Source organism: Aureobasidium subglaciale (genome assembly GCF_000721755.1).
Source record: "Aureobasidium subglaciale EXF-2481 unplaced genomic scaffold scaffold_12, whole genome shotgun sequence".
Taxonomy (NCBI): Eukaryota; Fungi; Ascomycota; class Dothideomycetes; order Dothideales; family Saccotheciaceae; genus Aureobasidium; species Aureobasidium subglaciale.
In genome coordinates, this window is record NW_013566983.1 from 51,430 (window position 1) to 77,499 (window position 26,070).

Consider the following 26,070-nt stretch of genomic DNA (forward strand, 5'->3'; position numbering starts at 1 on the left):
TTATTCACGAAAGGGTTGTCGCCAGAGCTCGACCATATGGCCTCGGCAGCAAAGGCATGGACTTTCACACATGATGGATATCCCGCTGGCCTTCACAAATCGGCTATTGCAGTACCATCCAAACCGTCAGCGTCGGAGGTTTACATTCGCGTCAAGGCGGCAGCGCTCAATCCAGTAGATATCCAGCTCATGAACCTTCCCATTTGGAAGTATCTTCCAAGCTTCGTTGTTCCTCTCGAGAAAGGTGTAGCTGAGGACTTCTCTGGCGTTGTGGAACTTGCTGGTCAGGAAAGCGGGTTTAAGTCTGGCGATGAGGTAGGTTGATCACGCATCGGAAAAACTTGCCACATACATCCTCGAGCTACATTGTATACACTACGGTTCACAAGACATGCGAGAACAAGCTTGTGGGGGTCCGTCACCATCTCGCACTTGTTGTCCCTGTTAATGTCCCTGACAGGTATACGGGATCACTTTCACGCTTACGAGCGGCACCCTCCAAGAGCTTACAGTCGTGGACACAAAATCGAGCGTTATCGTGAAGAAGCCATATGACATGAGCTGGGAACAAGCCGCCGCGCTCCCTCTGGTGTGGCTAACAGGTACTAAGGCCTCCCCCGATACCGTTGTATACTGACTGATGGGTTAAGCACGCACGACGATCGCCAACGTCGAGCCTTATGTCAAAAGCACTCAGCGATTAGTTGTTCTAGGTGGCAGCTCAGGGGTCGGCATGTATGTGCTTTACGTCGCCTGTGAGCGAGGATGGGAAGTCCTGACCACATGCTCTTCTCGCAATATCGATTTCGTAAAGTCCATGGGGGCAAAACATGTTGTCGACTACAACACGGGCGATGTGCCACACGCCGTGCGAGAATACAACCCAGCAGCGATCATCGATTGTGTTGGTGGAACATCCTGCGTAGGCCTCGCTGAGAAATATGTTACCATCGTAGGAGACAAGACTGGCAGGGAGAGTATGGGNGGGGCAGCGACATACCTCTGGAATCCCAAGATGACCATGAGAACTTTGGCCGGTAAGCTAGGTCTGGGTCAGAGCTATGAATGCGTCAATCTGGCATTTCGCAAGGATTGGTTGGAGGAGACTCTAGATCTTGATCGCAGCAAGATCATCATCGATAGCAAGTGGGAATTCGATCAGGCGAAGGATGCGTTTGCGAAGCTGAATACTGGACGGGCCAGAGGAAAAGTGGTAGTCATGATCAATTGATAGGGGTTTGTGGTTTATAGTACAGCAGAGATACTTTATTCGACTTTGATGTTGAGATCCTTGGGGTCATACTCGACCCTCCCTTCAAGCTCTTTGCCCTTGCCCTTTAACACGGCTTCCATGAGGGTCTTTAGACGCGACACGGCTTCCTCGCTGATCTGGTAATGTACGACAAGTCGCCCACCTCCCAATCTCAGACCAACCTTTTCACCAGCTGCGATGAAGTCTGTGACGCTTATGCCAGCAGCGTCAAGATCCAACCAACACATGTTGGTCTCGACAGGATTTGAGGTCTTGCCGCCTAGTTTTTCCCACATGGAAGCTATCGAGCGTGCTCTATCGTGACTTGCGGCTAATCTGCCTCCAAGATATGTGTCTTCGACAGCAACGCGAGCAGCAGCGGTAACAACACCTGCTTGACGCAAGCCACCACCAATGCTCTTTCTGATCCAACGAGCTCTTTCCCGGAACTGCTTTGTCCCGACGATTATGCTACCAATAGGCGCACCTAGACCTTTGCTAAAGCAGAGCGAGATGGAGTCAAAGCAGGCACAGTAGTCTTTGAGGGAGCCAGCACCCGAGGCCACAGCTTCCCAAAGCCGAGCACCATCAAGGTGCATGAGAATGTTATTCTCCTTGGCCCAAGCACTGATACGCTGAAAGTCTTCGAGAGGAGTCACGATGCCATTGAGGGTATTTTCCAGACTGAGGAGTTTTGTAGGACAAGCGTGAATGTCGTTGCTGATTACAGCATACTTCTTGATGTCTTCCAGGGTCAAGTACTTGTTGTTGGCGGGCACAACAGCCTGGATCATGGCACCGCACATACTGGCAACACCGCCAGCCTCCCACTGAACAATGTGGGAACGATGATCGGTCAGGACGGCATGGGGTGGGGCTAGGAGGTGGGTGCGCAAGGCGACTTGGTTGCCCATGGTCCCTGACAAGACGAACAGGGCGGCCTCCTTGGCTGTCAGGTCGGCGATAAAGGCTTCCAGGTCGTTTGACGTCGTGTCTTCCATGAAGACATCGTCTTGCAAAGTCGTGGCGGCGATGGCCTCGAGCATGCGAGTCGTCGGTCGGGTCATGACATCTGAGCGGAAGTCAAAGGCGGCAGCTCCAGGGGCGGACCAATTGTCGACTTTGGCCTGACCATTGCTCAGCTGCTGCGCTGCCTCCTCGACTCCTTGTTGTGTAATGACGGCTGCCATGTTTCTTCGATGAACAGGAGATGTCCAAGCTCGGGGGATGTTGTGTACGGTGGAACGTGTCGCTGGTGGATGGATCGATTGCACAGCGAGTCGTATTCTGGGCATCGTCAGAGGCATCTCGCCCGCGAAGTGTTGGCTATCTCACATGGCTCCTCTACTTGCTCATGACAGCTCGTCCATTGTCTTGCTGATTAGGAAGGTGCCCCGGCTATTCGTGCCGCCAAGCTTCAAAGCTCAATGGCCCCACCTGCCTCCTCTACATGCCTAGTTGCCTTCCAACACAACCACTATCAGACCTCCCTCATACTACACGCTGCCTTGCAGTCAGCCTTGTTGTCCGAGACTGTTTCGAGGCTCCTCACCGGTCGCTCGACTTCCAGCTTTGCTCTGTACATCGTGACCCCATCCGGATCGTATGAACCACTGTCGTTTGTGTTTTCATGACAGCTCTGAACCACCAAGCAACGACCTTGTCTATCACGCGCTAGCCTCCTCGCAAACGGCAAAGTGCACAAAAGATTTGAATGCCTTCCTTGCCACGAATCTCAGATTGACCTGTCACTCGTGCTACTACATGCAACAAGCCGGACCACAGACACTTGGATTCTGCAGGAACTTTGCACCCAACTAGGCTCGACAAAAGGTTGGTCAGGAACATGAGCCACAGTAGACTCCGACTCCAGTCTGGCTTGAGTGCAAACGGCTCTTCGAATCATATGTCTATATCTGTCACTGGGTACAGCTAGTTTGCGAAACAGCAATTCTTTACCCGAGTTTCGTTGTCCTCCTTGCTACACCATCAGGTTCCTTGCAGCTTGTTCACCACGCTTGAGCATTCCATCTGTTTGTAACATGGAAGGTAAGCACCCTTCGTGCCGCTTCTTACTGGCTGATGCAAGGCAGGAGCGCTCTCAACATAAAAGGGAACGCTCCTGCCTGTCCTTACTCACAATATTACTCTCTCCATCTACAGCAGAGAACCTCAAGTGATCGTCCACATCAATCTTTCTACGACCAACCTCATCACTCGATTCCTGATCTATCATCATCATCATGCACTTCTTCGCTCTCACATCAGCCATCTTCGTTGCCGTGGCTAGCCCTGTATTGGCAGCCTTCGCGACAGTCCAGAACAACTGTGCCGAGCCTGTCTGGATCACCATCACCAATACGACTTTTCAGCCCGTCCAATATCAAATTGCAACCAACGGGACCTACACGCAGTGGCGCGTTGGCACTGGCAATGCCTATGGGTTGAGCAAGACATCGGCCTACTTTTCCACATCCACACCCAAGTTCACTCTCGGCTTCAGCGACTCCCCCCAGGATTCACTGCTCTACTGGTCAGTCATCAACGCCAACGGTGATCCGTTTGCTGGTGAAGCTTGGCGCATCTCGCTGTCTGATCCCGCTTGTACTCCCAACCCCCTTACCGGTTACGACGGAGGCAAAATCCACGCTTGCGGAGTCGCCAACAATCTCACTGTAACTCTCTGCTAGGTGCCCGTGGTTCTGCCAGTCCTGGGAGATTGGCGTTGGTATCATGTGCCTACCGGGTTGTTGAAGGTGTTCTATTCGGCTTTAGGTTGGTTAGGGTACCTATTCGTCTGAGCCGCAGCCCACGGACCGGGTGATACAAGTCCTCCTCTGTAGTGGTATCGTTTCGCACATCTTCACTCCTTGGTACATCCTACATCACGTTCGAACACTCAGATATTTGCTATTATGATATCACAACATGAAGACAGAATGCATTCATGACCACGATGTAAGCAATATGTTGAGGTACAACATAATGAATGTTGGAGGAAGGACATTATCTACACCTTTTCTTAAGGAGGACCAAAAGACCATATGCCAAAACACGGTACACCGTGCCAATGACAAGAATCAGGGCTAGGTCCTTCCCAAATTGTCCCAATGTGAAACCGATAGCTCTACTCGCTTCGTCAACATCCCAGAGGAATGCCTTTGGGCTAACCATCTTGGTCCAGTATCCTTCTGTGAACCAGACACCTGGGCTCAATCTCCAAAACCATTCCATATGCCACTCCTTAACTTTGGAATTGGTGTAAGGCAGCGGCTGGGACAAGGTGTTGGACAGATTATCGAGAGTGGAGCTCAGGCATCCAGATGGGAAAAGCGCGTGGACGAGTCGCTGTATACGAGTAGGTTCGTAGGTTCGTAGGTTCAGGATATTTTTGGATGTATGATTGAGGCTCGGTGGGACATGACGGATGCCGGCGCAAGAGCTTAAGTCCTAAGTCCGTGCGACCAGGTGTCCCGTTGGATTGCTCCACACGCTTGATGGTCGATGGTCAATGGTCGATGGTCGATGCTTCTTGGATGCTCGATGAACTCTCCATGAACTCTCCATGACCTCTCCATGACCATATCCGTGCGCAGTCAAACATGAAGAGTCTTTGGGCCAGTGCCGCGCTGCTACAACTGGCAGTCGCTGCTCAGAATTCCTTCAGCGTACAGGATGATGTCCTCGCCTTCCCTCAGGTATCATGACGCCGATGTCTTGTCTCGCAGGGACAATCCACTGACCGCAACGCAGTTCGTCGTCGACTTTGCAGAGGGCCATGTTTCCAACCTGCAGGCTCAGGAGAAACTCTCGCATCCCGACGCCCACCACGAGGACCGTACCCTTTCTCACTCGGACGAGTATGCTTCACAAGCCGAGAAGCCACAATACGACTACGAGGACGTCATTCTGGCAGGCCAGCGCTATCTGTGTCAGATCCCACGTCTAGTCGAGCAACCGCCCTCGTCTCAGCCCAACGAGACTCTGTCAAAGCAGGACCACGAGAAAGAGCTGGCACGCGCAAATGACAGGGGCTGGCAGCTGCTCAAGGCTATGCAAGGCAACTGCATCTACTACTGGAGTGGATGGTGGAGCTACAGATACTGCTACGCTCAGGGTGTCAAGCAATTCCATCAGCTACCGCCCTCTCAAGCTGTCCCCGCATACCCCCCAGTCGAAGACCCTAGTGTTCCTGGTTTCATGCTTGGCGCCGTTCAAGACCAGCCACCCCACGAATCGCAAGACAGGTCCCTGGAGGACAAGGCAGTTGGCAAACTAGAGACTCGCGGCGAGAGCAGATATCTCGTGCAGCGTCTCTCTGGCGGTACCCTATGCGACCTGACGGGCAAGGAGAGGCGTATTGAAGTCCAGTTTCACTGCAACCCGGCCACCGCAGATCGGATATCTATCATCAAAGAGGTCGCAACATGTGCATATCTGATGGTCATCCAGACTCCGCGCCTCTGCAACGATGTCGCCTTCCAGCCCCCAAAGAAAGATCGCGCCAACAAGATCGCATGCTCACCTATCCTCTCAGACGACCAAGTTCCTGAATACGAGGCTGGAATTGCTGCTGCTTCTGACCTTCTCGCTCCTGATCTTTCCGATCCCTTGGCCGACTCGCAACCTAAAGCTCCTGCAGTCATCGGTGGTATCACTGTTGGCGCTCACAAATGGATTCCTGAAGGCAGCAAAATAGAGAAATCTGCCATTGTCGGGGGCGGCAAGGAGAAATTCATAGAGACGATTGCAGACAGCTTTGGTAAGACCATGTCTGCAGATGAGCTGAAGAGATTAGGCCTTGGTGATGCAAAGAGCGTTGAGAAATTGAAGAAGGACCTGGCAAAAATTGCAGGCGATCAAGGCTGGGAGCTCAAAGTATTCGACACTCCTGAAGGGCGCGAATATAGAGGCGTACTTTTGGGCGATGAGAAACCAGAGCCGCCCAAGCAAGAAGCTGCAGAGGGATCTGATCCCAAGAAAGACGACCCCAAAGCTGGCAAGAGTCCTGAGGGCGGGCAGAAGCCAGAGGGTTCTGAAGAAACATACAAGGACGAGCTCTAGGAAATTCTCCCTGAGCCTGCCTTTCGCATTGCAGCATTTATGATACCATTGAATTCGTTACCTTTACTTGAAAGCGTGTTTCAATCTGTCGCGGACATGCTGGGCTCAACTTTTTCTATCGACTACGACTGCCGATTTGAGAAAAGGTGGGGAAGTCTCATTTCTTGCCCTGAAGTAGAGAAGTCTTGCGTGCACACATCGTGACGATTCGTGTCAGCAGCAAGAGGGGTTCTTCTTCTAATTATGTAGGTCTCCTCTTGTCTTGCCTTGCTCTGTTTTCATGGCTGCCGATGCTGTATATTGTTGTTTTCTGCTACCAAGATCTCGAGTCTGATCGCTATTCCTCCCAACGCTTGTTCTACCACTAGCTGGAGGAAGGACGAGCTGGTCAGTGCCTGAACATTACGAAGTTCGCCTTGATTGTTTTCTGACGCTGTCAAAAGACTTACTTTGTACTGGAGGCTGAGAAATCTGGACCCGATATAACATGGATGTTTCATTGTCATCCTCATCAGTTTCTGCAAGGATAAGAGCATCTGCAATGATACTGACGAAAGATCTTCTCTCAACCTCTATTGATGGTTCAGGCGCTCTGGAGATAACGAAGGAGCTCGCGACTTCGAGAAGTGCTCACAAAATTTCTCCAGCGCTATCATACGGATCAACATCGTCGCCGCAGATAGCCAAGCCATCGAGTAAGCATCGTCACTATGGGGGTGAGACCACAGAATGTTCCAAGAAGTGGTTCGAGCTCGACACAGCAGATGCAAACAACGATTTCTCACAGTTTATGCTGGAAGTTTGTAGCATTACAGAGACTGGTGAATCGAGCCCTCGATCAGGATCAACTCTGGATCTAGCACTGTCGGCTCAAGATAGTCCCGAGCGATGGGCTGGTGTTCATCTGAAGAGGAACGACAGCTTCAACCCTGAACTATCTTCGCAAGAATCAAAGGCAGAATTCACATACGCAAGTAGTGACTTATCGCGATCAAATATTCAGCCCGAAGAAACGACACGCAATCTTCATAGTCTGAGCGACCATCTTGCACAGTCGTTGAGCTGGGACAACTATACGAAGACGGCTTCGGATGAAGTCCACAAGACGATACCTCCCAACAGTATTCACGGCGCGAAACCAGTAGAACGTAAAGAAAGGGCTCTCGGTAGGCTCCAGCTTATCTTCTCGCAAATGCCTGTCATGGCGCCGCCTAACACAAGCACGGCTCTGAAGCGAATAGATTGGTCTGAATCGTCTTACAACCAATTCTGTGTAGGAGAAGATGCGCAGGCTTGGGCCGAGTTTGAAGCGTCCGTGATCCAAGGTTCTAATGCGCGAGCACTGGAACATGGTATGGCACGAGACCTGGCCACGAGGCACCAGTACGCTCAAGGACCGCAACCTGGACGAGCCACAGCTTCACCTATGGTCGCAAGTAAGCAAAGACATTCACAAGCCAACGTCTACCAAAGCGATGTATTGCAAAGTCTGGATTTTGCATCACCACAACAACAGCAGGCACTCAACGGAGAGAAGTCTCAATCAAATGAAAAAGATACAGTCGAAACATTTCATTGTCCATTTATTGATTGTCATAGTGTAAGTTTCTTGTGATAAATCTGGGATGAAGTATAACTGACGACTTCGAAAGCGATTCCAGATGTGCGCAGATCATCTTCGAGACACAAACAGTACGGTATCGCTTCCATGCGTCCATCAAGGCTGTGGGCTCGAATTTGCTACTCAAGAGGTTTGGCGCAAGCATGTTTCGACCGCTCACCACGATTTACTTCGTATATGGCGGCCAACTGATGAGGCGGACTTGGAGGCTGCTTGGGGGAAGTTTAGGGCCTGAATGAGCGCTTCGAAAAGAGACAGTGTACATAGTTCAGATGGTGCTTCGCTGCCGATAATCTGGAGATGGGAACGTTTGCATTGATGGTATCGAAGGCGTCATAGTCTATGTTGAGCGTAAGAGGTTTTGGGAGATAAGTAAGTGACATGAAACTCGAAGATGAGGGCGAGGTGCGTTTGGATGATAGCGACGAATCAAGCAGCAGGCCCGCCCTTCTTGCCGCTGGCTACGTAGTCGCCCAAGAAGTCGGGATCGTTTTCAAACTCTTCCTTGAGCTGCGCAAGATGATGTTAGCAAGTGTCGAATGATGCGAAGGCACACGGATGGGACTCACGATATCAAGACCACCAACCAGTTCGCCACCGACCCATACTTGAGGGAAAGTAGGCCAGTCGGCGAACTCTTTCAGTCCCTGTCTCACATCATCGTCGGCCAGAATGTTGAAGAAGCCGTAGCGGATGCCCTTGTCTCTAAGAAGGCTGACAGTCTGGCGGGAGAAGCCGCACTGAGGGGCGGAGGGAGTGCCCTTCATGAACAGCATGACTGGAGCAGCCTTGACCAGCTCGCCGAGTCTGTTGTTCAATTCTTCCTTGCTCGTCTCGGGGTTTGCTTCGGCGGCCGAATACTCGGGAGCTGTGGTGGGATCGTTCGACGAGGGTGCGTAGGAGGCGAGGTTCTTTGCGCTGGCGCCCTCGGGCTTGTTGACCAGTTGTGCTGGGGGCAGACCTGCAGCGCCAGCGTTGCCACTGCCTGCGCCTACGTGCTTCTCTACAGCTGCGCGCACACGAGAAGCATCACCGCCGGAGATGGTCTCCAGGACTTTGCCGGCTTTCTGGATGACAATGTACGGGACTTGAGTGACGTCGTACTGCTCGCTGACTTCGCTCAGCTCTTCGGCGTCGAGAGCCAAGAAAGCGACTGTGGGCGGCGAGGAGGCAGTGTATGTGGAAGCAAGAGCGGACAAGACGGTGGACATCTGCTTGCAAGGTTCGGCCCATGGCGCGTGGAAGTAGATGACGAGCGTGCTTGATTCGGGGACGCTGTTGGTGTAGCTGGCGAAGTCGTTGTCCGACGCCATCTCGCTCAGCGTGCAGGGATTTGATGTAGCCATGGTGGACACCGCGCGGGATGTGAGATGTGGTGTAGTCGAAGGATGTGGTGATTGTCGTTGTATGCGCTGACGATGAGCTATCTCTGCTTTGCTGCGAGCGCGCCAGCCCAATCTTTGGTGGGGCGCAAATTGCGTCAGCGACACACCATTACCCATCACGTTTCCACCATGACCCTGGCCTCTGTTACTCACTAATTACCAACCTCGTCACTCGCGCCGATAGGTCATTAAGGCAAAAGAAGCTCTTCGATATTCTCACACGACCACTCGAAACCACAAGATATTACTTTGGTCCGCCAAGCCACCACTATCTACCAGAATCGGCCCCGACTTTCTGAGTACAATACCTTACCTTGGGTGCTGCCACCACATCCCCGCGAAAAGTCAGTCTTCAGCAGCGCATAATCGTGCCTAATGTGGCTTGGAAACTTTTCGTAAAGCCGTGATGAAGCGACCGAAGGGGACCGTAGGACGACAAGTCATGAGCGCCACCGATGTGTCGTAGTAGGACAGTGGTTGGGACCATGACACGCCATCTACCGAGGCGCAGTGATGGCCACCAAAACGCAAGGAGCGAGTCGTGTAGTTACCGTCATACAACCATGGTCAAGCTGCGAGGTGCTGCAGCTTCTGGCCGGGTAAGTGCAGGCTGTACATGCACTTTGCACAGCGAGAAGCTTCCACATAGGTAGGTCGTCGAAGCGTTGGGTGGAAGGGCCCCCTAGCGGACGTACGCGAAGGCGTTCCTGACTAGGCGAGATGGCCCGCCTGTCGCGTTCTTTTTAGCGTCGTGATCAAACGTCAACTGGATGTGCTCCATTGCGAACTTCCAGATCAGGTCGACAGGGACGCGTATCCCGAGCGTGCGCAGCAGTAGAGATCAAGAAAAGATTTGAGGAGCATCGAGGAGTGTCAAGGCAAAGACTGTAAGCCATTTAGCGAGATTTGTTACTCTCACTCATGAAACTACGATGCAGCCTCGACAGGGTTCCTTGCATCGGGAGCGGGCCACAGCAATGCTAGAGCTTCTGGGGATTGGGGAACCATGCACCAATTGCATCTTGGTTGGCCTTTCAACTCGACTTGCCAGCCACGTAATATGCAGCGCCGTGCACTAAGAAACTTGTTTGGAGCTTGTCTGGAGCACGTAAACCTTCTATTTGCAGTCTAGGCTGTGACATTTGCGTGTTTCTCCATCGCAGCACATAAAACCCCTGGCCCTCACCAGCCCATTGAACATTCACTCATTCCTCCAATTCCGTCTTTCACTCTCGCATTCTTCTTGCGAATTACTCTCGCTACATTTTCAAGTCTTCCCTACCGCTTCTCTTCCAACTACACAAAACTTTAATCTCAACTTCCATCAACAACAACAACAATCATCATGCGTACCACCGCCTTCTTCGTTAGCGCTTTGGCCAGCACCGCCTTTGCCGGCGTTGTCACCCAGATCTCAGACGGTCAGATCCAGGTACGTCCCTCTCTCTCTCTCTCTCCTGTGTGCCTCTGCTCTCGTGGTCGCAAGTAGAAAACCAGAGCCGTGAACTAACGGGAACGACAGGCCCCTGTCACTGAGGCTGCTCCCTCTGCACCCAGCGCTACTGCCTCTGTCACTTCCGCAGTCGAGTCGATCTCCAGCGCCATTGCTTCCAGCATCGTCGCCTCCGTCTCTTCGGCTGTCGAGTCAAGCGTTGAGGTCTCACCCGCCGCTGCTTCCTCAGCCCTCTCCACTCGCATGCCCGTTCCTATCATCAACGCTACCACCGTCACTTCCGAGGCCGCTGGCAGCACTCCTGTTGCTATCTTGCCCTCTGCCGGTGTGAGCACTGTCGTTGCTGGTGGCAACTCCACATCCAACGGTACCATCTCTTCGCAGAGCCTGAAGGCATCTTCCACTCTTGCTTCTTCCAGCAGAAGTGGAGCTGCTTCCGGTACTGCTGGATCTTCTGCCAGCGCTTCTGCATCTGGCAATGCTGCCGCTAGCGTTCACCAAGCCGGCACTGGCATGATCGGTGCTGTCATCCTTGGTGCCCTTGGTTACCTCGCTCTCTAAGCGATAAATCATCTATTCTCCATTCCTCTCGAGCCTTTCTCTGTTTGTCTGCCTCGTCGTCGGTATGGCGTGTTCGAGATCTGAGAGCTCGTGCTGATTCACTATTCGCTGGGGTAATTGGGTCACGGCGCATATTGCAAATTGCAAGGATTGGAACTTACGGTTAATGGTTTTACTTCAACGTGGAAGGGGCAAAAGAACTTGCCTCGCTTCCTCCCTTCTTCTTTTCATCGATCCTGTTATCGGATTCTTCTTCCTTTGGCCTTGCAAGCCTGATGATAGAATAGAGCAATGCACAAACAATCAGTCGAACCAGAACGTCTCAACAGAGTACCCGATTCCAGACGTGTCTTTCTTCTCATGTGTTCAATCAAGGACGTCGGCTCAATCGGACGTCTCCTCGATGATGGCTGCATCAATACAATCCGGTGAGCCCGTCCTCCGCATGCAGCAAAGCTATCGTCAATCATGTCGTCGTTGTTGTCAGACCATATTGCCGCCAATAACACGCCCAGAAGGCTCGTACGGCCAACGACGGTCCACTCACCTGGCTGCAGCATCCAGCGTAGCTGTCCACTCCTGCGGTATGTGGACGTGTAAGGGTGTCAAGACTAATAGGCCCGGATGTAGTTCTGGAAAGGTTCAACGGCAAGACAACAAACAACACGACTTAGTAACATCTAAGACAGAGCATTAGCATGGTGTTCGTGTCTAGAAAAAGGAAGCAGGACTTTGAACAAAAAGTGTCCTGACCATTGCACGTGAGACAGCCCCGCTTGGCGCCACGTGAGGGTGAGCCCGTGATCGAGCTTACCGCTTTCGTCTAGATGCTCTTTCGCTGCACACCCAGCGCGTTGTGAGGTCCACTGCTGCGAGAACTCGATTTCAACACGTGCAAGCATGTCTCTTCTGCACTCTCACTTCACTGCTCCAGTACGTTCGTGGAAGCGTCATACGCCCTCTGATTGATCTAGCACTCTGGACGATCACCGGTCTTCTGATCCCATGTCTCGGATCTCTATCATTATTGGACTTCGACACTCTGTATCGTCTCCCAGGCATGCTGAGATGCCGGGGGTGCTTGGATGTTTGAGTCTCGCTTGGATGTTTGAGTCTCGCTTGCATGAGCCTCGCTGCCAAGATGTAGTGATTCGGATGGGCCAGAATGTGTGGACAAGGAGATTTGACACATTTATCAGCGATGTCTCCACGCGCCTGTCTTACGGCGAAGACATGAATCATTTGTTTACCAGGATCGAGGGGCACTGAATGGATCGCTCGTACAGCGGGCCGGCCCTACGTGCCACATCAGATAGGTGCCCTTCCCAAGCGGAGATATGACCTCTTTTCTCGTATATTGGAGCCCTCGACCAAGCGACTCTCCCTCCCTGAATCCGTAGTACTATCCTGCCGGCTTAGAACAATGACCTGAAACGGAGCCGTCACAAAGCACAATACTTCCAAAAGTAGCGAAGCGTACCAGGAAAAGCACATGGAGCAGCCGCTCTTCCGGACCATTTTCTGTGCCTTGAACTCAGCGGTGCATCTCAGTCTTGAATCTTCGAAAGGTCAGGACAGAGTCAGAAGGTACAGTGTTTTCATTGTCTTATGTGTCAGGCATGTCTTCAGGAAGTCGGTGTATGCGTTCGTTGCAAGGGCCGAAGGCCTCAACAGCGGCACGGTTGTCTTCCATAGGAATAGCCAGCTCGTAAGGCGACGATTGATTGTTGTTGATGGATGGTGCTGTGATGAGGAAGACCCTGATGTCGACATGTCGTGGGGAAGTGGCAGAAAGCTCACCGCCAATGATTACAAACTTGATACTAGTTGACTGTGGCTACATTATCTCCCTTCTATTTAGCTAGCCCTTGCCATACTCGCCCAATATGGTTTTCCCACTCCCTTATCACTGATATCATCGTTTTAGTTTCGATTCTGAGACTCTGACCAAGAGCAAATAGTAGACCTTCGGGTCACACTCCTGGCTTATATCGACACAGTCTCTTCTAGTCGACTGAGAGCCTTCCTTACTCAGTACTAAACTGTACTAAACCAAGCCGGCAATGGTCGTTCTGTCGCCCGTCACAATACGACAGCGCTATATTAAAACCCTCGCGTGCTGGATCACTTCCTTTGGGCTAGGTACAGTCACAGTGCTCGAGAGTGCTCAGAATACGCTGAGCTGGTCTCCCTTGTTGGCTCATGTACAGTCCCAATGCAGACTTGGGCTCTTGAGCATGAGGTGTTTGGTTTATGCTGGCCAATCGATGCTAACTGTGCTAGAAGCCTTGCTTCAGCTCATCAGGTCCTGCTGCCTGTCGACGTCGTCGTCGAGGTGGATGAGATTGATGGTCGAGATTGGAAGGACGAAAGTGATGCCGTTGGAGCAGGCTTGTCGCCATGAGACAAGTCCCTGCGTTGATTTGCTGGTCGCTTGGATTTGGTCGACTTTTCGTGGTTCGCTTGAGCACTCGCAAAGGCCGAACCCGACGGCTCCTTGAGTAGCAGAAAGCCCAGCAAGCCATTTTGGGCTTTCTTATTGTGTCCTGCGGTGTTGGTCATGGGAATCTGACTTTGCTTGGTGTTTATGGTCGGAGAGTTGAATCTTGAGTTCGGGTCGTCAATGTCAACGGCAGATTAATAGTTCAGAGGAAGAGGGTCGCAGATCGTGGGGACGCTCTCTGTCTTCAATATGTCTGACACGGCAGGTACTTGACAAGGATGATGGAAAGCAGGGATCATTCCAGCTGGGGTCAGCAAGCCACTCGTCCCACGCGCGACTCTCGGCCAGCAGCGCATGATAGACAACTTGATGTTGCACGAAGGACAAGTCTACAAACGACAGTCTATATTTTCTGTAGACGGTAGCTACAGTTGGTGGGGAATGTTTTAGGTTCCATCACTCGATGTCGCGACAATTCCCGGGGGGGGGGGGGGGGGCGCTCGCGGTTGAGGTCGATTTATCACGCTTTGGGAAGGAGCATGCGTGTACGTACCGACAGTAAGTCTATATCAAGGAAACTATAATCTCTACACATCAAAAACAAGTGCAGAGCGTCACGACGGAAAGAGAGAATTAAAGACCGAGAAGAAAGAACAGAGTGATGGTCTTTTGTATTTCACAATTTGTCGTGTCCTGCCGAGGAGATGATCGTTAACCTGCTGCCGTCCGAGAATGGACCCAGGTTTTCGTGGTAGCCCAGCCGGGCTCAATCCTCAATTATCCCAGCAAGTCATCAGCGTTAAGTTACCTGCCTTTGCTACCCCTATGCCGAATGAGACAGCCTCATTGTGACAGCTTCAAGAAGACAACTTCGAGACGATAGCTTCAAGAAGACAGCTTCGGATCCTCCCAAGTAGTAACGGCTATCTTTGCTGCCCAGTCGGTCACATTTGTGTCATAGGCTTCGATCTCTTTGTCGAATCCAATGGTCTGGAGACCGTCAGAAACGATGGTGGGATCTTTTGCGCTGATCTTGTTGAGCTTGTCGCGGATGTTGAGAAGTGGCTTCTTCAGCGATCCGAGAGCGATCAGACCTTCGTTGATGGCCGCAAGGGTCTCGCCGATGCGACCTTCTTCGATCATGGCCGCTGAGATATCCTCCTTGGAGCGGGTAATCTCCATAGAAGATTCGAAGACGGCCCTGACCTTGCGCACGTCCCTCTTGATGGGATCAATCGTAGCAGCAATGGGACCGGTGGTCTGGAGGTTGTGAATCTGAGTATCGAATTGCTTGAAAGCAGCTTCCACGACTGAGGCCATCTCCCGGTTCTTGACGAGGTTTGCGTGGAAGTTCTGGAGATCTTCGTGAGTGAGGTTTCTGTGCACGTCAGAACATGTCCAATCGAGTTGGTCATCGGAGGAGGCGACACCTGTGAACTGGCCCTTCAACGACTTCTTGAGCCTTGGGTGCCATGTTGTCGTTGTATGTACCGAGGTTGTTGGTGACCAAGCCGAGTAGCTGATCGAGAGGATGATCCAAAACTTTGTTGAAGATCTTGTAGTGCTCGAGGTCAATGCTGCTGTTTTAGAGACCGTAAAGGTAATCAATGTTCAAGTGAAGGTCCAAGTATGCGGACGGTAGAACCGGAGTAGTGAGGGAGGGTGTGCCTGAGCATGTGAGTGCAAATAATATTTGACTAACAGAATAAGTCGACAAATCGTCCAGCCTTTTCACTCGTCCTCCGGAGAAACCCACTCGTAGTCCAGTAAGGAAGAGAACCAGCCAGAGGGTAAGCGAGAATATGTGTTCATTTGTACAGTAATTACATTAGCTTGAGAGGCCACAAGCTAGGTTATGCCTCTTTTCATTACAAGAATCGGTCTCGCACACGCCCAAGTTGTTACGGAGATGACTCCAAAGCACGAACATTTCAGATCTTGTTCATAATACCTTTCCAGGGCTCTCCATAAACCAACTGTTTCTTAAGGCTCGCCAGTCTCTGACCCTTTTCCACCCACTTGTCTTCAAGCCATTGTGCAATCTCTGCATCTGTGTATGGCAGAGAAATCAACTCGTAGCGCTGAACATATGCGTACATCCGATATCTGTGGGCCAGGTTGGGTTGGAAGATCGTCTTAAAAAAGCTTGGAGGAGACATGAATTTGTCGTCCTCAGCGTAAGCGATAGTGACATCGTATACTGCCTTTACGTGGGGTGTTTGGCGCAACTGCTGTACAGTAGCAACAAAGCCCTTGGTACGAGGATGTAACGTGTGTTGAGGTGGTGGTTTCCCATTTGCTTCGCACCATCGAGTTGCTTCCGCATGCTTCTTTGGTCTATACCGTGTCCCTTCACTGAAAGAAACCAGCCCTGGAGATAATTAGTCAAGTGGACAACGGCGCATGATATGACAGAGAAGACGTACAAACAGGCCAGCGTCCCTCTTTGATGCCGCTAAACAAGCGGTCCATTTCCTCCTTATCCTCGGCCCACTTGCGACTGACTAGTGGCATACCCATGACCAACAGACCCCAACCCAACACAGGCACCCATTTGAGAGCGTTTTTGGCAAACCATCTACAGCGACCTAGCATGCCAGCGCGCATAGCCAGGGCCTGAACAAGGTAGAAATCAGACCATTCTATATGGTTGGCGACCACAATTGCGCTTTCACCAGCAGGCAGTTCATCTCCCGCTATGATGATGTCTGCGCCGTTAGATACTTCGCATATTCGCTGTATCCCACGCCATACTGATTCGGCGATAGCAGAGGCCACATGGTAGGTGTAGGTGGGAAAGACGAAAGCGAATGGAAGGAGGCAGGACAGCAAGATGTCGGCGATCAGGACATGTGCTAGCCAGGGTCCAAACGTCAGAAAAACAAAGCGCAAGATTAAGAAGAACCAAGCAACGATTTGCCTATTCGAGGACGCCATTTGCCAAGGGGCCTCCAAAAACAAGCAAGGGCTGGCTGCGTGCGCGGTACAGCAAAAGGGTTACGTTGTTGAAGCGTCACCGCTGGCTTCAGTCAGGATTGTGAAGAGTAGGATGAATATTCCGGCGGGACGGCTCGCAGGCGGCGGGTCCAGCCAGCATTCGAGGTACGAAAAAGGACAAACACTAGGTCGCTTACGGGTTGGATGATCGCTGGTCGCCGACCTGGACTCCACTCTGGCGCAACATGTCTGTCCTCTCATCTCTCCCCCATCGCGACCATTCGTTTCTTCTTTTCTACCACTCTCTATAGAGTTATTGCATCAGACCTTTTCCAAGCAGCATAGCAAAAGAGCGCGTGGATTTGTTAGATTCCACAGCGACCGCAACGTCTAAGACGTATTGTCATTCTGAGACTCACCTTTGTCTTTCCCTGGCTGGTGCCCGGCGAAACGGTTGACACTCTGCCCCATCACCTGCCCTGCCACGGATTCGGCCGGAGTCGACAGTTTGTGTGATCGCGGTCGCGTCGCGCAAGAAGAGGAGTTTGCACTTATACCCATCTGGATCCCCAGACAGCTCTCTGATCTGTATCGTCCTGTTTAAATGTTCTAAAATCGCGGTAAGTTGCACGAAGTCCTGTTCTAGTCAGGTCATACATGGTCCCTCTGCCTCTCTGGCGTCCGTGGAAAGCTTCCTCGTCTCGCATGACAAATTTACTTGGAGTCCACGGATCTCTCCGTAGTCTCCTAAATCGTCATTGATCTGCTCATAACGACTGACTTCTCCCCAGCGTTCCAGACCGTCGCGATCCGCCAGCGCCTCTTCGATAGTCAGATATTCTGTAGCGACAGTCTTGCGCTAGAGACATGTCGGCGCCTAACGCTGGTCCCCGAGCACCGAGTAGTGCTCAGGATCTTGGTACGTTTCCCACGTTTTATGTATATCATCAAGCCTCTCCTCTCCTCAACCCCGGTTTTGTCTTCTTTCTCTACCCCTCCTCTGCGTGTTGTGTCGGTCACCTTGCATGCATCATGGCGCAGGTCACAATGCAAACAATGTCGCCGGACGAGCCACTTGTCGATAACAACGCAGCGCTAATGTATACATCTTCAGAGAGTCAACATTCCTCTGAAAGGAGTCCACTCTCCAATTTCGGCTTTCTAAAGACCCTCGGTCTTGACAAGAAACAAACCAAAGGTATGCGAATCCAGACAAATTTTGCAGCAAACATTTATCTCTTACGCAGATGCAGATGGCGCAGCTCCCAAACGACGCGGGCCCAAGCCCGACAGCAAACCTGCTTTGACTCGCAGACAGGAACTTAACAGACAAGCCCAGAGGTATGATTGTCAATCACATTACTCATTCGTATCGCACAATATCTGACCAATTCTCAGAACGCATCGGGAACGCAAGGAGATGTACATCAAGGCTCTCGAGCACGAGGTGCTCCGCCTCAAGGAACTTTACGGATCCAGTATCTCCGATCGTGATGCCGTCGTCGGCGAGAACAAGCGATTGAAGGAACTCCTCCTCGCCCACGGCATTCCTCTCGATAGTCTGCAATCCCTCCCTGCCATGCGAGGTATACCTGCCTCGTACAATGGCAGCTCGAGTGGCAGTATCTCTGGCAGTTACCGTCAAGACTCCAGCACTGCTGGCTTCAGTCCTTCTCCTCTTCGCTCCCAGGATTCCAAGCCCATGGCAAGTGCAGGTCAACTACCTGCTCAGCACCTGGATTATGATCAGATTGGCATTGATTTCGTTCTCACGTACGACTCCCAAGGCCAGCCCTATAACAGGGCAGCATACCCCTCCCCTCCGCCGAACCAATAGATTCACGGTTCCTCCACTACCGCTGCTGTACCGTCTCGCGATTGGGCTGACGTCGTCCTTTGCGTAGTCTCGAACGCCCTTGTATGGATCATATGCAATACCTTGTGGTCCGTTCACACAACCCTGAGGGACAGCCCTTCCATCACCCCATGGAGCGGCCTGATGATACAGAGTACGACCACATGTGCGGCCATGCGCTCATGGCGACCTGCCCTCCAGCTTCACACATTATGAACAAGCCTGGAGATCCATACGGCCACAGAATGCCAGACCTGAAGGCACCTGACCTCATGAAGCTGCTCGATCTCAGCGCCCAGTTGCCTCTCGAAGGCGAGTTGACACCCGTCATGGCCTGGATGTTGCTGCTGCAGAACAGCAGAGTATCTGAGATGAACGCTCAGGACTTTGAGCTCGTCAAGGCTGACCTCGCAGGAAAGGTCAGATGCTACGGGTGAGTTTGACCAGTCCAGAAGGGAAGAATGTTCACTGACAGCACACAGTTTTGGAGCCGTCTTGGAAGAGTTTGAGGTGCGCGATGCTCTTAGCAATCTTTTCATTGCCAAGGAGAACGTGTCACTCGGCCAGGTCCCGATGCCTCAGCAGATTGAGGCTTATTGATGATTTATGGGATAGGCGTTTGGATAGTCGGACATCAGAAAAGGGGGGCTATTGTCATTCGTGCAGCGAGCGACGCATGACGAACAACATATACACACTATAGTTATCTTTGCAATTAAAGCATCAAAGTTGAATTACTAAAAATACTGGTTGACCAAGCTCAAGAAGATGAAACAGTGCTAGTCCGAGTACCCCACAGAAGCTACGCGTAACAACGTCAGAGGTGCTGAGACCCTTTTGAATAAACACCTCCCCTCTCGAACAAGTCAGTCATTTAAACAGCGAGACTACGAGTACAACATCACCATGACTTCGGTACAGGACCTCAGTGCATGGGACAAGGACGGCAGAGTGTTTCTTTTCACGTCTCTGACGGCGGGGTCGTCACATATCATCACAGCAACATCGCGTATAGAGACAATTCTCAATGCCAACAGGATACCGTTCATGGCCATTGACACGGCGACCAACGAGCTGGCCCGTCGTCTCTTCGGCCGCCGATCTGGTGGAAAAAAGCTGCCCGCATTGGTCAAGGAAGGTTATGTGATAGCAGTAGGTTGATCCATGTCTTGACAAGGCCGACTTGCTGATGTTTGTCTGTCCAGGATCTTGACGAAGTCGAAGAATGGAACGAGTTTGGCGAAATCAAAGAGAACATAGGCGATGTGCCGCCCAGCTCTTCTGCCCTTCCACCGGGCGGTGAAGCAGTAACCACCCGAGCCACCATGCACTCCACCACTCAACCTCCTGCCCAGCTGCCCGTCAAGCCTACCACTACCGCCGCTACCAAATCCGCACATGAGAAGACCGAGTCTCTGCAATCGCCCATGGCCAACCTGTCGATGAAAGAAGCTGCTTCCCAGGCTGCCACCATTGGTGCTGCACGCAAAGGTCCTACACCCGGCATCAACGACACAAAGGTCGCTCCTCTCAAGTTGAGTCTAGCCGATGCCGACACTCAGCCCGAGACGATGAACTCGTCAGCCAACACCAAGTCTGAGGGTGTCAAAGTCGCCGAGGATACCGCTGCCCAGGCTTCGAAGGCATCAGAGTCACCGGCCGAGCCATCGTCTGCACCCCTGAGTGCTGTCGAATCAAACGATGAACAATTCGTCACAGTTACGCCCGCAGGTTCTATACAACAAAAGCACAGAGGAAGCAGTATCAGCATTGCGAACCCAGAGGAAATCAAAGAGTTGGAACAGTCCAGTGCCATCCCTGAAGCTGACGAGGAGGACGAGGAGCAGCCAAAGACACAAGATCAGGAAGCAGCTGCTGCTGAGAAAGCTTCTGTCAGCGTTCAAGACTAAGGCCTTCTTTATACCCGATTTCTCCATACGTTGTTTAGCATAGCGTCTTGACTTGTTTCATTGCACGGCATGATACGGATATGTACAGAATCTATCCTTGCCTGAATATGCATACATTGAGCAATTTATTCATCCTGTCTTTCATAAGGCGCTTCCCCTATCTTAAACACTCTTTTCCCCAAAGTGTCGACTTCTCCTCTTGCCGTCTTCGGGAAGCAACTCGGGAGCGGGTATGATGCCTACATACGACATCTCTGACGAGTTGTTCGAGTCGGCAGGAGGATTGGCATGCTTCCACCATTGCGTGTGCTCGTTCCTTCCATCCTTGATTGCGTAGCCCGCCCTTCTTCCTCGACGTGAACAGGTGAAGCGGAATAAAATCCACAAGGCGATGGTGAGAGCAACCAGGCTGACCAGACTGAATGTAATGATTATGGCCAGAGCGACCTTTGAGATGTGGATGGACTGTGAGGAGGTGGTGAGGGTGAAGGTTTTGGTGGGTGTGGCCATGTCTGGGGTTTGGGTGGGTGGATCTATCTATCACTGTATCCTTGATTTTGTTCGACGAGGTGTCAAGCGACTTGAAAGGTCTGCATGACAGATGAAGTCCACTGAGATGTTGGAACAGCAGCTTGAAGTAGGACCTGCAAGCTGCCAAGTCAGGCGCACAAAGAGGACAAAGAAACAGGTTATACTTGGGCTGTTTCAATAACACATGTCTCGTATGTGTTGAAGACTTGATGAAGGGATTGATGAAGCAGTGTCAAGACAGCATTCCATGTACTTAGTGAGTGGTTGAATTGGCAATTGGCCACCGGGAAGAAAAAGCAGGAGTACAGAGTCCGCAGGATTGAAGAAAAGGCCGAACAAAGACTGTACGTGACCACTGGGAAAGGTCGAGGCAAAGCAGACATGGCCGGAAACGGACAAGGGTTTGCAAGGCTATAACTGGTATGAGTAGTGCACCTTCTTGACCATAGACAGCAAAGAAACATGTGCTATCACGAATTGTACATCTTCACAACATGCGGGCACTCATGTATGGGCAAGCTACCGTTGCAAATGTGTCGACATGCATCAATATCGCCAATCTCGACGTACTCATCAGGGTGCGAGTTGAAGACGCATCCATATCGAAGCAAGAGGATTGAACGTCTTTGCTTTACATGCCAGCGTCGACGAAGCGAGCTTCTGGGGCAGCTTGAAGAGCAGCCAGTGGTGCGATTCGACGAATGGCAGTGGAAAGTCAGCTATAGTGCACCTCAAGCGATGCTAGGCGAGAAGGATGCGATTGACAGAAGAGTGGAAAGGCAGGTGGAAAAGAAGGCAATCAAAAAGGAAAAGAGCAAGTCTGTCAGGTTGTCTTGGAGGAGGAGTAAGAAATAAGGCGTGGATTGTGATTGGTCGAGGGCGGGCTGCACCGGTCTGCCGGACTTCGCGCGCATGGCCGCGACAGCGACTGGCAATTGGCAAGGACGGAGAAGGAGAAGACGAGCTCGCGACTGTATAGCAAGCACCAAACCATAAACATACACACTCTCGACACATCATTCCAAGATGCCGACACCCAAGTCAATCCAGTTCCGCATGCAAAAGCCCAAGGTGCCGCCAACATTCGAGGGAGTCGACTACGACAACAACTTGCAGCTCAAGGCCGCCCAGGATGCCGTGCTGCGCGAGCAATGGGTGCAGAGCATGATGGCGCGTCTTCTCCGAGAGGAGATGGGCAAGTGCTACTACCGTGAGGGCGTCAACCACCTCGAGAAGTGCGGCCAGCTCAGAGGTCTGTATACCATTGCCTCGACGCATGCGTGCAATCATCTGACTCTGTACAGAACGCTACCTCGAGCAATTGAAGCACTCCAAGGTCAAGGGCTACCTCTTTGAGCAACAGAACATCACCCCCAGCAGCTCATAGACGACCTCGCCCATGTCAAGCTCCGACCACCACCATCAAATCCACATGTCCTTTATCCGCAAAGGCGCACCCGCACACGCACACGCACAACATGGCGCCACACTCTTCCCCTCCAACAGTCACATAACTGCCTGTATCTCTGTACTTGACCGCGCATCACAATCAATGGAACAGGGCAGGCACAAGAAATCAACATTGTTTGCAAATGTATACATGACTCCGAAATTCCCCTTCCTTTATCCCAATATCATCCTGACTCCTTCTTTGCTTCGTCCTTCTCCGTCCCTGTAATCTCCTTTTTCTTCGTCTGGAGGAAAGAAAAGGCTCCCGACACGCCGTCCTTGACCTTCTCCCACTTGTTGCGGTTGAGCCTGTTGCTCAATTGCCGGTAATTGTACATTTCACCCCAGCAATCTCGACCCCACTCGCAACCAGCCATGTTGACGACAAAGTCGCGGTCGTGCTCGTGATAGTGAATGTTCATGTCTTCGCCATTGTCGCCGCATGCGCCGGGAGGGAAGCTGTTGACCTTGCGTTGGGGGATGAATGCAAGGTGAGGGCGAACCCACGGCTGGTTGGTGTACATGTACTCCAGCGCGTCCTGCTCCTTGTGTTCCCATTCCATGTGCTTTTGTTCATAGCCCACGGGGTCCCACCAGATGTCAAGCAAGCGGTCTGTCCAGGCCGAGCGCTTGACAAAGAAGGATCCCAGATTGAAGCCTCCGCAGTCTTGGGGCACAATGAGGTTGATCGAGTCGGGCTTGCCGTCTCCGATGGCCGACAGACTCTCGGGGTCGAGATGGCCCGCTGTGGGAGGGTGAGAAATGTTGAGGGGGTTGTACAAGTTGATGTCGCGGTAGACGTTGTCGTTCAAGTTGTCGAAAATGTGTTGCTGCAGCGAGTACGAGGGCTCCATGATGAAGGTGTTGAGGTCGAGCCACCAGAACCTGCTGCAGTCAGTATTGCAATCGCCTCGCGACTTGATGACATGGACTCACCATTCGGCCTGGGGGTACTTGCGCATGGCGTTGCGGATTGTGTCGACCTTCTCCCAGCTCTCTCTCCACTCGTGCGCATAGCGTTTCTTGGTGCTCATGTCGACTATCTCCAACTCGTAGCCCCATCGGTGCACGTAGTTCTTCTTGTTGCGCACACTGTCGCGTTCAATGGCCCATTCACGAGGGCCCTTCCACTCCATGACTCCTCCTCCCATGTTGGCCGCGAGGATGACGACGAATTTGCTGCCGCCGCCCAGCCACGAGCTCCTTCGGTACCAGTAATGCAATGCTGTATCATCATGTCAGTGAGTGGGCACTTGGTCCTGTTCTGCTGGTCGACGTACGGGTTGTATAGAAACAAAGGATGAGTGACAAGAGCACCAGGACCAGGATGAATCGTGTCTTTGATCTCAAGAGATGGCGACCGAGCATGGCCTTGAAGCTGGCGACATGACCTCCTCGCGCCGGAGACCATTTGCCTCTACCAGCCTTCTCCTTTTCGGCCTGACGTTCATCCTTGGGAGCGTTGTTGAAGAAGGGCAGGCTGGCCGAGATGTTGCGCATGTGCTTGCCAAAGAAGCCTGGGCCGCCTTCTTGATATGCTGGGTATCCATTGACTTGGTGGCTTCTTGCTTGAGCGGAGGCCCATGTGACGCTGTGGTTCTGGCTGTACGATGTGACGGGCGTGGTGCTTCTACTCTGCGCAAAATTGGCATTGAGACCGGGACTTGCCCAGCCGCCGCCTCGTTTCGGTGAAGGAGAGCGTGAGAGCGACATGGTGGTCTCTGAATTTGTCGACGGGTTGTATGTTGTCCAGGCTAGCGCATGGCGGACAATGGCCAGGAAGAAAGATGGCTCCGGCTCGACGCTCCTAGACTCGTGTGATTGCCGGGTCGTGAAACAGAGTGCGGCAGAAGAAAAGCAGACTCAACGCTCAAACAAAGAGACTCCCAGGGGCTGCCTGTTCTCGCTGCAGCTACGTTTAGCTTTTGGTCGCTACAATCGGGGGCTGACTGCCAGATTGGTCGTCTTGGCACTGCCGGTGCGACTGCCCCTCCTGCGAAGACATCCAAACCTCCTTCCTCCCCAGAGACTTGTCTGCCTTCATCTGTCACACATGCTCACATAACCTGACAACTCTCTCGCTCCTGCCAAGCACCCTGAACCATGAATCCCTTCTTGCTTCAAACTAGATCCCTGTGCCATTGAGACCACCCATTTCATCCAAATCAATCTTCTTGCGTCCCCACCCTCTCTTACCATAGTCACCAGTATGCCACCTCGTCCTCACGATCCCTTCAATGATGCGCCGCGTCGTCCCACATCACGCGCCACCAGCCACTTGCTCCATCCAACACATGCTTCCGGAGGCCATGCCTTGCGCGCCAACTCGGCCGCACGCAACCTCTTTGCGCCTACACTCTCACGACGACCCACTACCACTAATCCACCTCCGATGCATCTGAATGAACTTGTCCTCGAAGACTCGGATGATGCGGAAGACAGGTTAAGCAGGCGTGCAGCAGCTGCTGGCAGGGCGACCCGGACCCGACGGCCGAGGGCTGCCACCGAAACAACAATCGAGCCGGACGATGGAAATGAGCCTGATCCGACAAGGGATATGGTGCTAAGAGACGAAAGGGGTCACTATCTACACGAAGTTCCTGCTCTAGGAGAGCAGATCAATGGCGCAGATGAAGAAGGTAATGGTTTCCGGTTTCCATGACAAGTCAACATCACAGACTAATCCGCGTCAAACACAACAGATCTTGAAGATCAACGACGTCTGACAGCTCTCGTGCAAGAGTACTGGGCGTCTGGAACTGCTGCTGGCGGAAGACACAGCAAAAGATGGGATGACAATGGTAAGTATCAACCATGGTTTCTGTTTCACTCGGCTGACCACTATCATCATGACAGAGCTCGAGAGACCAAAAGCAGAAATCATGTCAAGGCTACGAGACTCTGTGGGCAAGACACTGATGGAAGAGCAATGGAAATACGAGCCTAGCGATTACATGAAGGCACTGTTGGTCGAGAATCACGGTCGTGTCTAGTGCCCCTCTTTGCTGTGTTTATCGTCTCTATCAAGACTCTTGAGCTTATTCATCTATCCAGGATCAAGTCAAGAAGAGGCGGGTTTGTTGGAACTTCATGTGTATTCAGTCAATTGGTATCATGTTCCACAGAATATCTCGACTTCCTGCCCGGTGCCCGGCCATCAGTCGCTGAGCTCAAAGGCATCATCCGCTGTGCCCGTCCCTGCCTTGATGTTGTTGGCATTGTCAGCAGAAAAGCTGTTGACACTTGACGGATCGACATCCGAGTCTTCTTCTTCCTCCTCTTCCTCGTCGTCGTACTCTTCTTCTTCAACGGCCTCCGAGTCTTCTTCTTCTTCTTCTTCTTCTTCTTCTAAGACTTCCGAGTCTTCTTCGTCGAAGCCTTCTTCATCCTCGAATTCTTCGGGATTCTGAGCGCAACCTCCAACATAATCTTCGCCTTCATCATCAGCTTCTTCTTCGTCGTCGTCAGCCACCACACTGTCTTCATCACTATCGGCGAATACCGTCGGGTCGACCAGATCATCGACCTCTAATGAGCTTTCGTCTGAGCCTTGAATATTTTCCTGATCTTCCGTACCGCCATCTGACCCTAGATCGACATACTGATCGA

At 52.1% G+C, this 26,070-nt stretch overlaps 15 protein-coding genes across 15 annotated transcripts; 9 read left to right on the forward strand and 6 right to left on the reverse strand.

The window, feature by feature from the left end:
* Window positions 1-36: 36 nt before the first annotated feature.
* On the forward strand, window positions 37-1,231 carry AUEXF2481DRAFT_5478 (uncharacterized protein; the record flags this gene model as incomplete). Its single annotated transcript, XM_013487600.1, has 4 exons — window positions 37-315; window positions 461-602; window positions 651-952; window positions 1,016-1,231. The coding sequence occupies 4 exons, from the start codon at window positions 37-39 to the stop codon at window positions 1,229-1,231; spliced, it is 939 nt and encodes a 312-aa protein (XP_013343054.1).
* On the reverse strand, window positions 980-2,649 carry AUEXF2481DRAFT_40513 (uncharacterized protein). Its single transcript, XM_013487708.1, has one exon. The coding sequence runs from the start codon at window positions 2,440-2,442 to the stop codon at window positions 1,267-1,269; it is 1,176 nt and encodes a 391-aa protein (XP_013343162.1). The 5' UTR covers window positions 2,443-2,649; the 3' UTR covers window positions 980-1,266.
* Window positions 2,650-3,296: 647 nt separating this feature from the next.
* Window positions 3,297-4,336, forward strand: AUEXF2481DRAFT_40515 (uncharacterized protein). The gene has a single exon (XM_013487709.1). It carries the CDS (start codon window positions 3,496-3,498, stop codon window positions 3,940-3,942), a length of 447 nt encoding a protein of 148 aa, XP_013343163.1. The 5' UTR covers window positions 3,297-3,495; the 3' UTR covers window positions 3,943-4,336.
* Window positions 4,337-4,854: 518 nt separating this feature from the next.
* On the forward strand, window positions 4,855-6,316 carry AUEXF2481DRAFT_29962 (uncharacterized protein; the record flags this gene model as incomplete). Its single annotated transcript, XM_013487673.1, has 2 exons — window positions 4,855-4,950; window positions 5,006-6,316. 2 exons carry the CDS (start codon window positions 4,855-4,857, stop codon window positions 6,314-6,316), a joined length of 1,407 nt encoding a protein of 468 aa, XP_013343127.1.
* A 244-nt stretch (window positions 6,317-6,560) lies between these two features.
* AUEXF2481DRAFT_242684 (uncharacterized protein) lies at window positions 6,561-8,285 on the forward strand. The gene is made up of 2 exons (XM_013487849.1): window positions 6,561-7,916; window positions 7,969-8,285. The coding sequence occupies exons 1-2, from the start codon at window positions 6,804-6,806 to the stop codon at window positions 8,170-8,172; spliced, it is 1,317 nt and encodes a 438-aa protein (XP_013343303.1). The 5' UTR covers window positions 6,561-6,803; the 3' UTR covers window positions 8,173-8,285.
* AUEXF2481DRAFT_40518 (uncharacterized protein) lies at window positions 7,899-9,517 on the reverse strand. The gene is made up of 4 exons (XM_013487710.1): window positions 9,476-9,517; window positions 8,507-9,395; window positions 7,969-8,447; window positions 7,899-7,916 (listed from the first exon to the last, which is right to left on the reverse strand). The coding sequence occupies exons 2-3, from the start codon at window positions 9,281-9,283 to the stop codon at window positions 8,367-8,369; spliced, it is 858 nt and encodes a 285-aa protein (XP_013343164.1). The 5' UTR covers window positions 9,284-9,395; window positions 9,476-9,517; the 3' UTR covers window positions 7,899-7,916; window positions 7,969-8,366.
* Window positions 9,518-10,667: 1,150 nt separating this feature from the next.
* AUEXF2481DRAFT_5484 (uncharacterized protein) lies at window positions 10,668-11,336 on the forward strand (the record flags this gene model as incomplete). The annotated part of the gene is made up of 2 exons (XM_013487601.1): window positions 10,668-10,754; window positions 10,845-11,336. The coding sequence occupies 2 exons, from the start codon at window positions 10,668-10,670 to the stop codon at window positions 11,334-11,336; spliced, it is 579 nt and encodes a 192-aa protein (XP_013343055.1).
* A 3,089-nt stretch (window positions 11,337-14,425) lies between these two features.
* On the reverse strand, window positions 14,426-15,427 carry AUEXF2481DRAFT_40523 (uncharacterized protein). The gene is made up of 2 exons (XM_013487711.1): window positions 15,210-15,427; window positions 14,426-15,157 (listed from the first exon to the last, which is right to left on the reverse strand). Exons 1-2 carry the CDS (start codon window positions 15,251-15,253, stop codon window positions 14,665-14,667), a joined length of 537 nt encoding a protein of 178 aa, XP_013343165.1. The 5' UTR covers window positions 15,254-15,427; the 3' UTR covers window positions 14,426-14,664.
* A 140-nt stretch (window positions 15,428-15,567) lies between these two features.
* AUEXF2481DRAFT_40525 (uncharacterized protein) lies at window positions 15,568-16,841 on the reverse strand (the record flags this gene model as incomplete). Its single annotated transcript, XM_013487712.1, has 2 exons — window positions 16,206-16,841; window positions 15,568-16,150 (listed from the first exon to the last, which is right to left on the reverse strand). Coding segments are annotated over exons 1-2 (746 nt in total), but the record flags the coding sequence as incomplete, so codon positions are not given.
* Window positions 16,842-17,583: 742 nt separating this feature from the next.
* On the forward strand, window positions 17,584-19,171 carry AUEXF2481DRAFT_5486 (uncharacterized protein; the record flags this gene model as incomplete). Its single annotated transcript, XM_013487602.1, has 6 exons — window positions 17,584-17,635; window positions 17,831-17,914; window positions 17,970-18,057; window positions 18,115-18,489; window positions 18,621-19,004; window positions 19,054-19,171. The coding sequence occupies 6 exons, from the start codon at window positions 17,584-17,586 to the stop codon at window positions 19,169-19,171; spliced, it is 1,101 nt and encodes a 366-aa protein (XP_013343056.1).
* Window positions 19,172-19,477: 306 nt separating this feature from the next.
* AUEXF2481DRAFT_5487 (uncharacterized protein) lies at window positions 19,478-20,481 on the forward strand (the record flags this gene model as incomplete). Its single annotated transcript, XM_013487603.1, has 2 exons — window positions 19,478-19,723; window positions 19,777-20,481. The coding sequence occupies 2 exons, from the start codon at window positions 19,478-19,480 to the stop codon at window positions 20,479-20,481; spliced, it is 951 nt and encodes a 316-aa protein (XP_013343057.1).
* A 162-nt stretch (window positions 20,482-20,643) lies between these two features.
* AUEXF2481DRAFT_5488 (uncharacterized protein) lies at window positions 20,644-20,991 on the reverse strand (the record flags this gene model as incomplete). Its single annotated transcript, XM_013487604.1, has 1 exon — window positions 20,644-20,991. One exon carries the CDS (start codon window positions 20,989-20,991, stop codon window positions 20,644-20,646), a length of 348 nt encoding a protein of 115 aa, XP_013343058.1.
* A 961-nt stretch (window positions 20,992-21,952) lies between these two features.
* Window positions 21,953-22,399, forward strand: AUEXF2481DRAFT_89286 (uncharacterized protein; the record flags this gene model as incomplete). Its single annotated transcript, XM_013487833.1, has 2 exons — window positions 21,953-22,264; window positions 22,317-22,399. Exons 1-2 carry the CDS (start codon window positions 22,039-22,041, stop codon window positions 22,397-22,399), a joined length of 309 nt encoding a protein of 102 aa, XP_013343287.1. The 5' UTR covers window positions 21,953-22,038.
* Window positions 22,400-22,646: 247 nt separating this feature from the next.
* Window positions 22,647-24,174, reverse strand: AUEXF2481DRAFT_29972 (glycosyltransferase family 34 protein; the record flags this gene model as incomplete). Its single annotated transcript, XM_013487674.1, has 3 exons — window positions 22,647-23,346; window positions 23,398-23,686; window positions 23,742-24,174. 3 exons carry the CDS (start codon window positions 24,172-24,174, stop codon window positions 22,647-22,649), a joined length of 1,422 nt encoding a protein of 473 aa, XP_013343128.1.
* Window positions 24,175-24,422: 248 nt separating this feature from the next.
* On the forward strand, window positions 24,423-25,536 carry AUEXF2481DRAFT_243500 (uncharacterized protein). Its single transcript, XM_013487850.1, has 3 exons — window positions 24,423-25,100; window positions 25,164-25,262; window positions 25,339-25,536. The coding sequence occupies exons 1-3, from the start codon at window positions 24,671-24,673 to the stop codon at window positions 25,452-25,454; spliced, it is 645 nt and encodes a 214-aa protein (XP_013343304.1). The 5' UTR covers window positions 24,423-24,670; the 3' UTR covers window positions 25,455-25,536.
* Window positions 25,537-26,070: the final 534 nt, after the last annotated feature.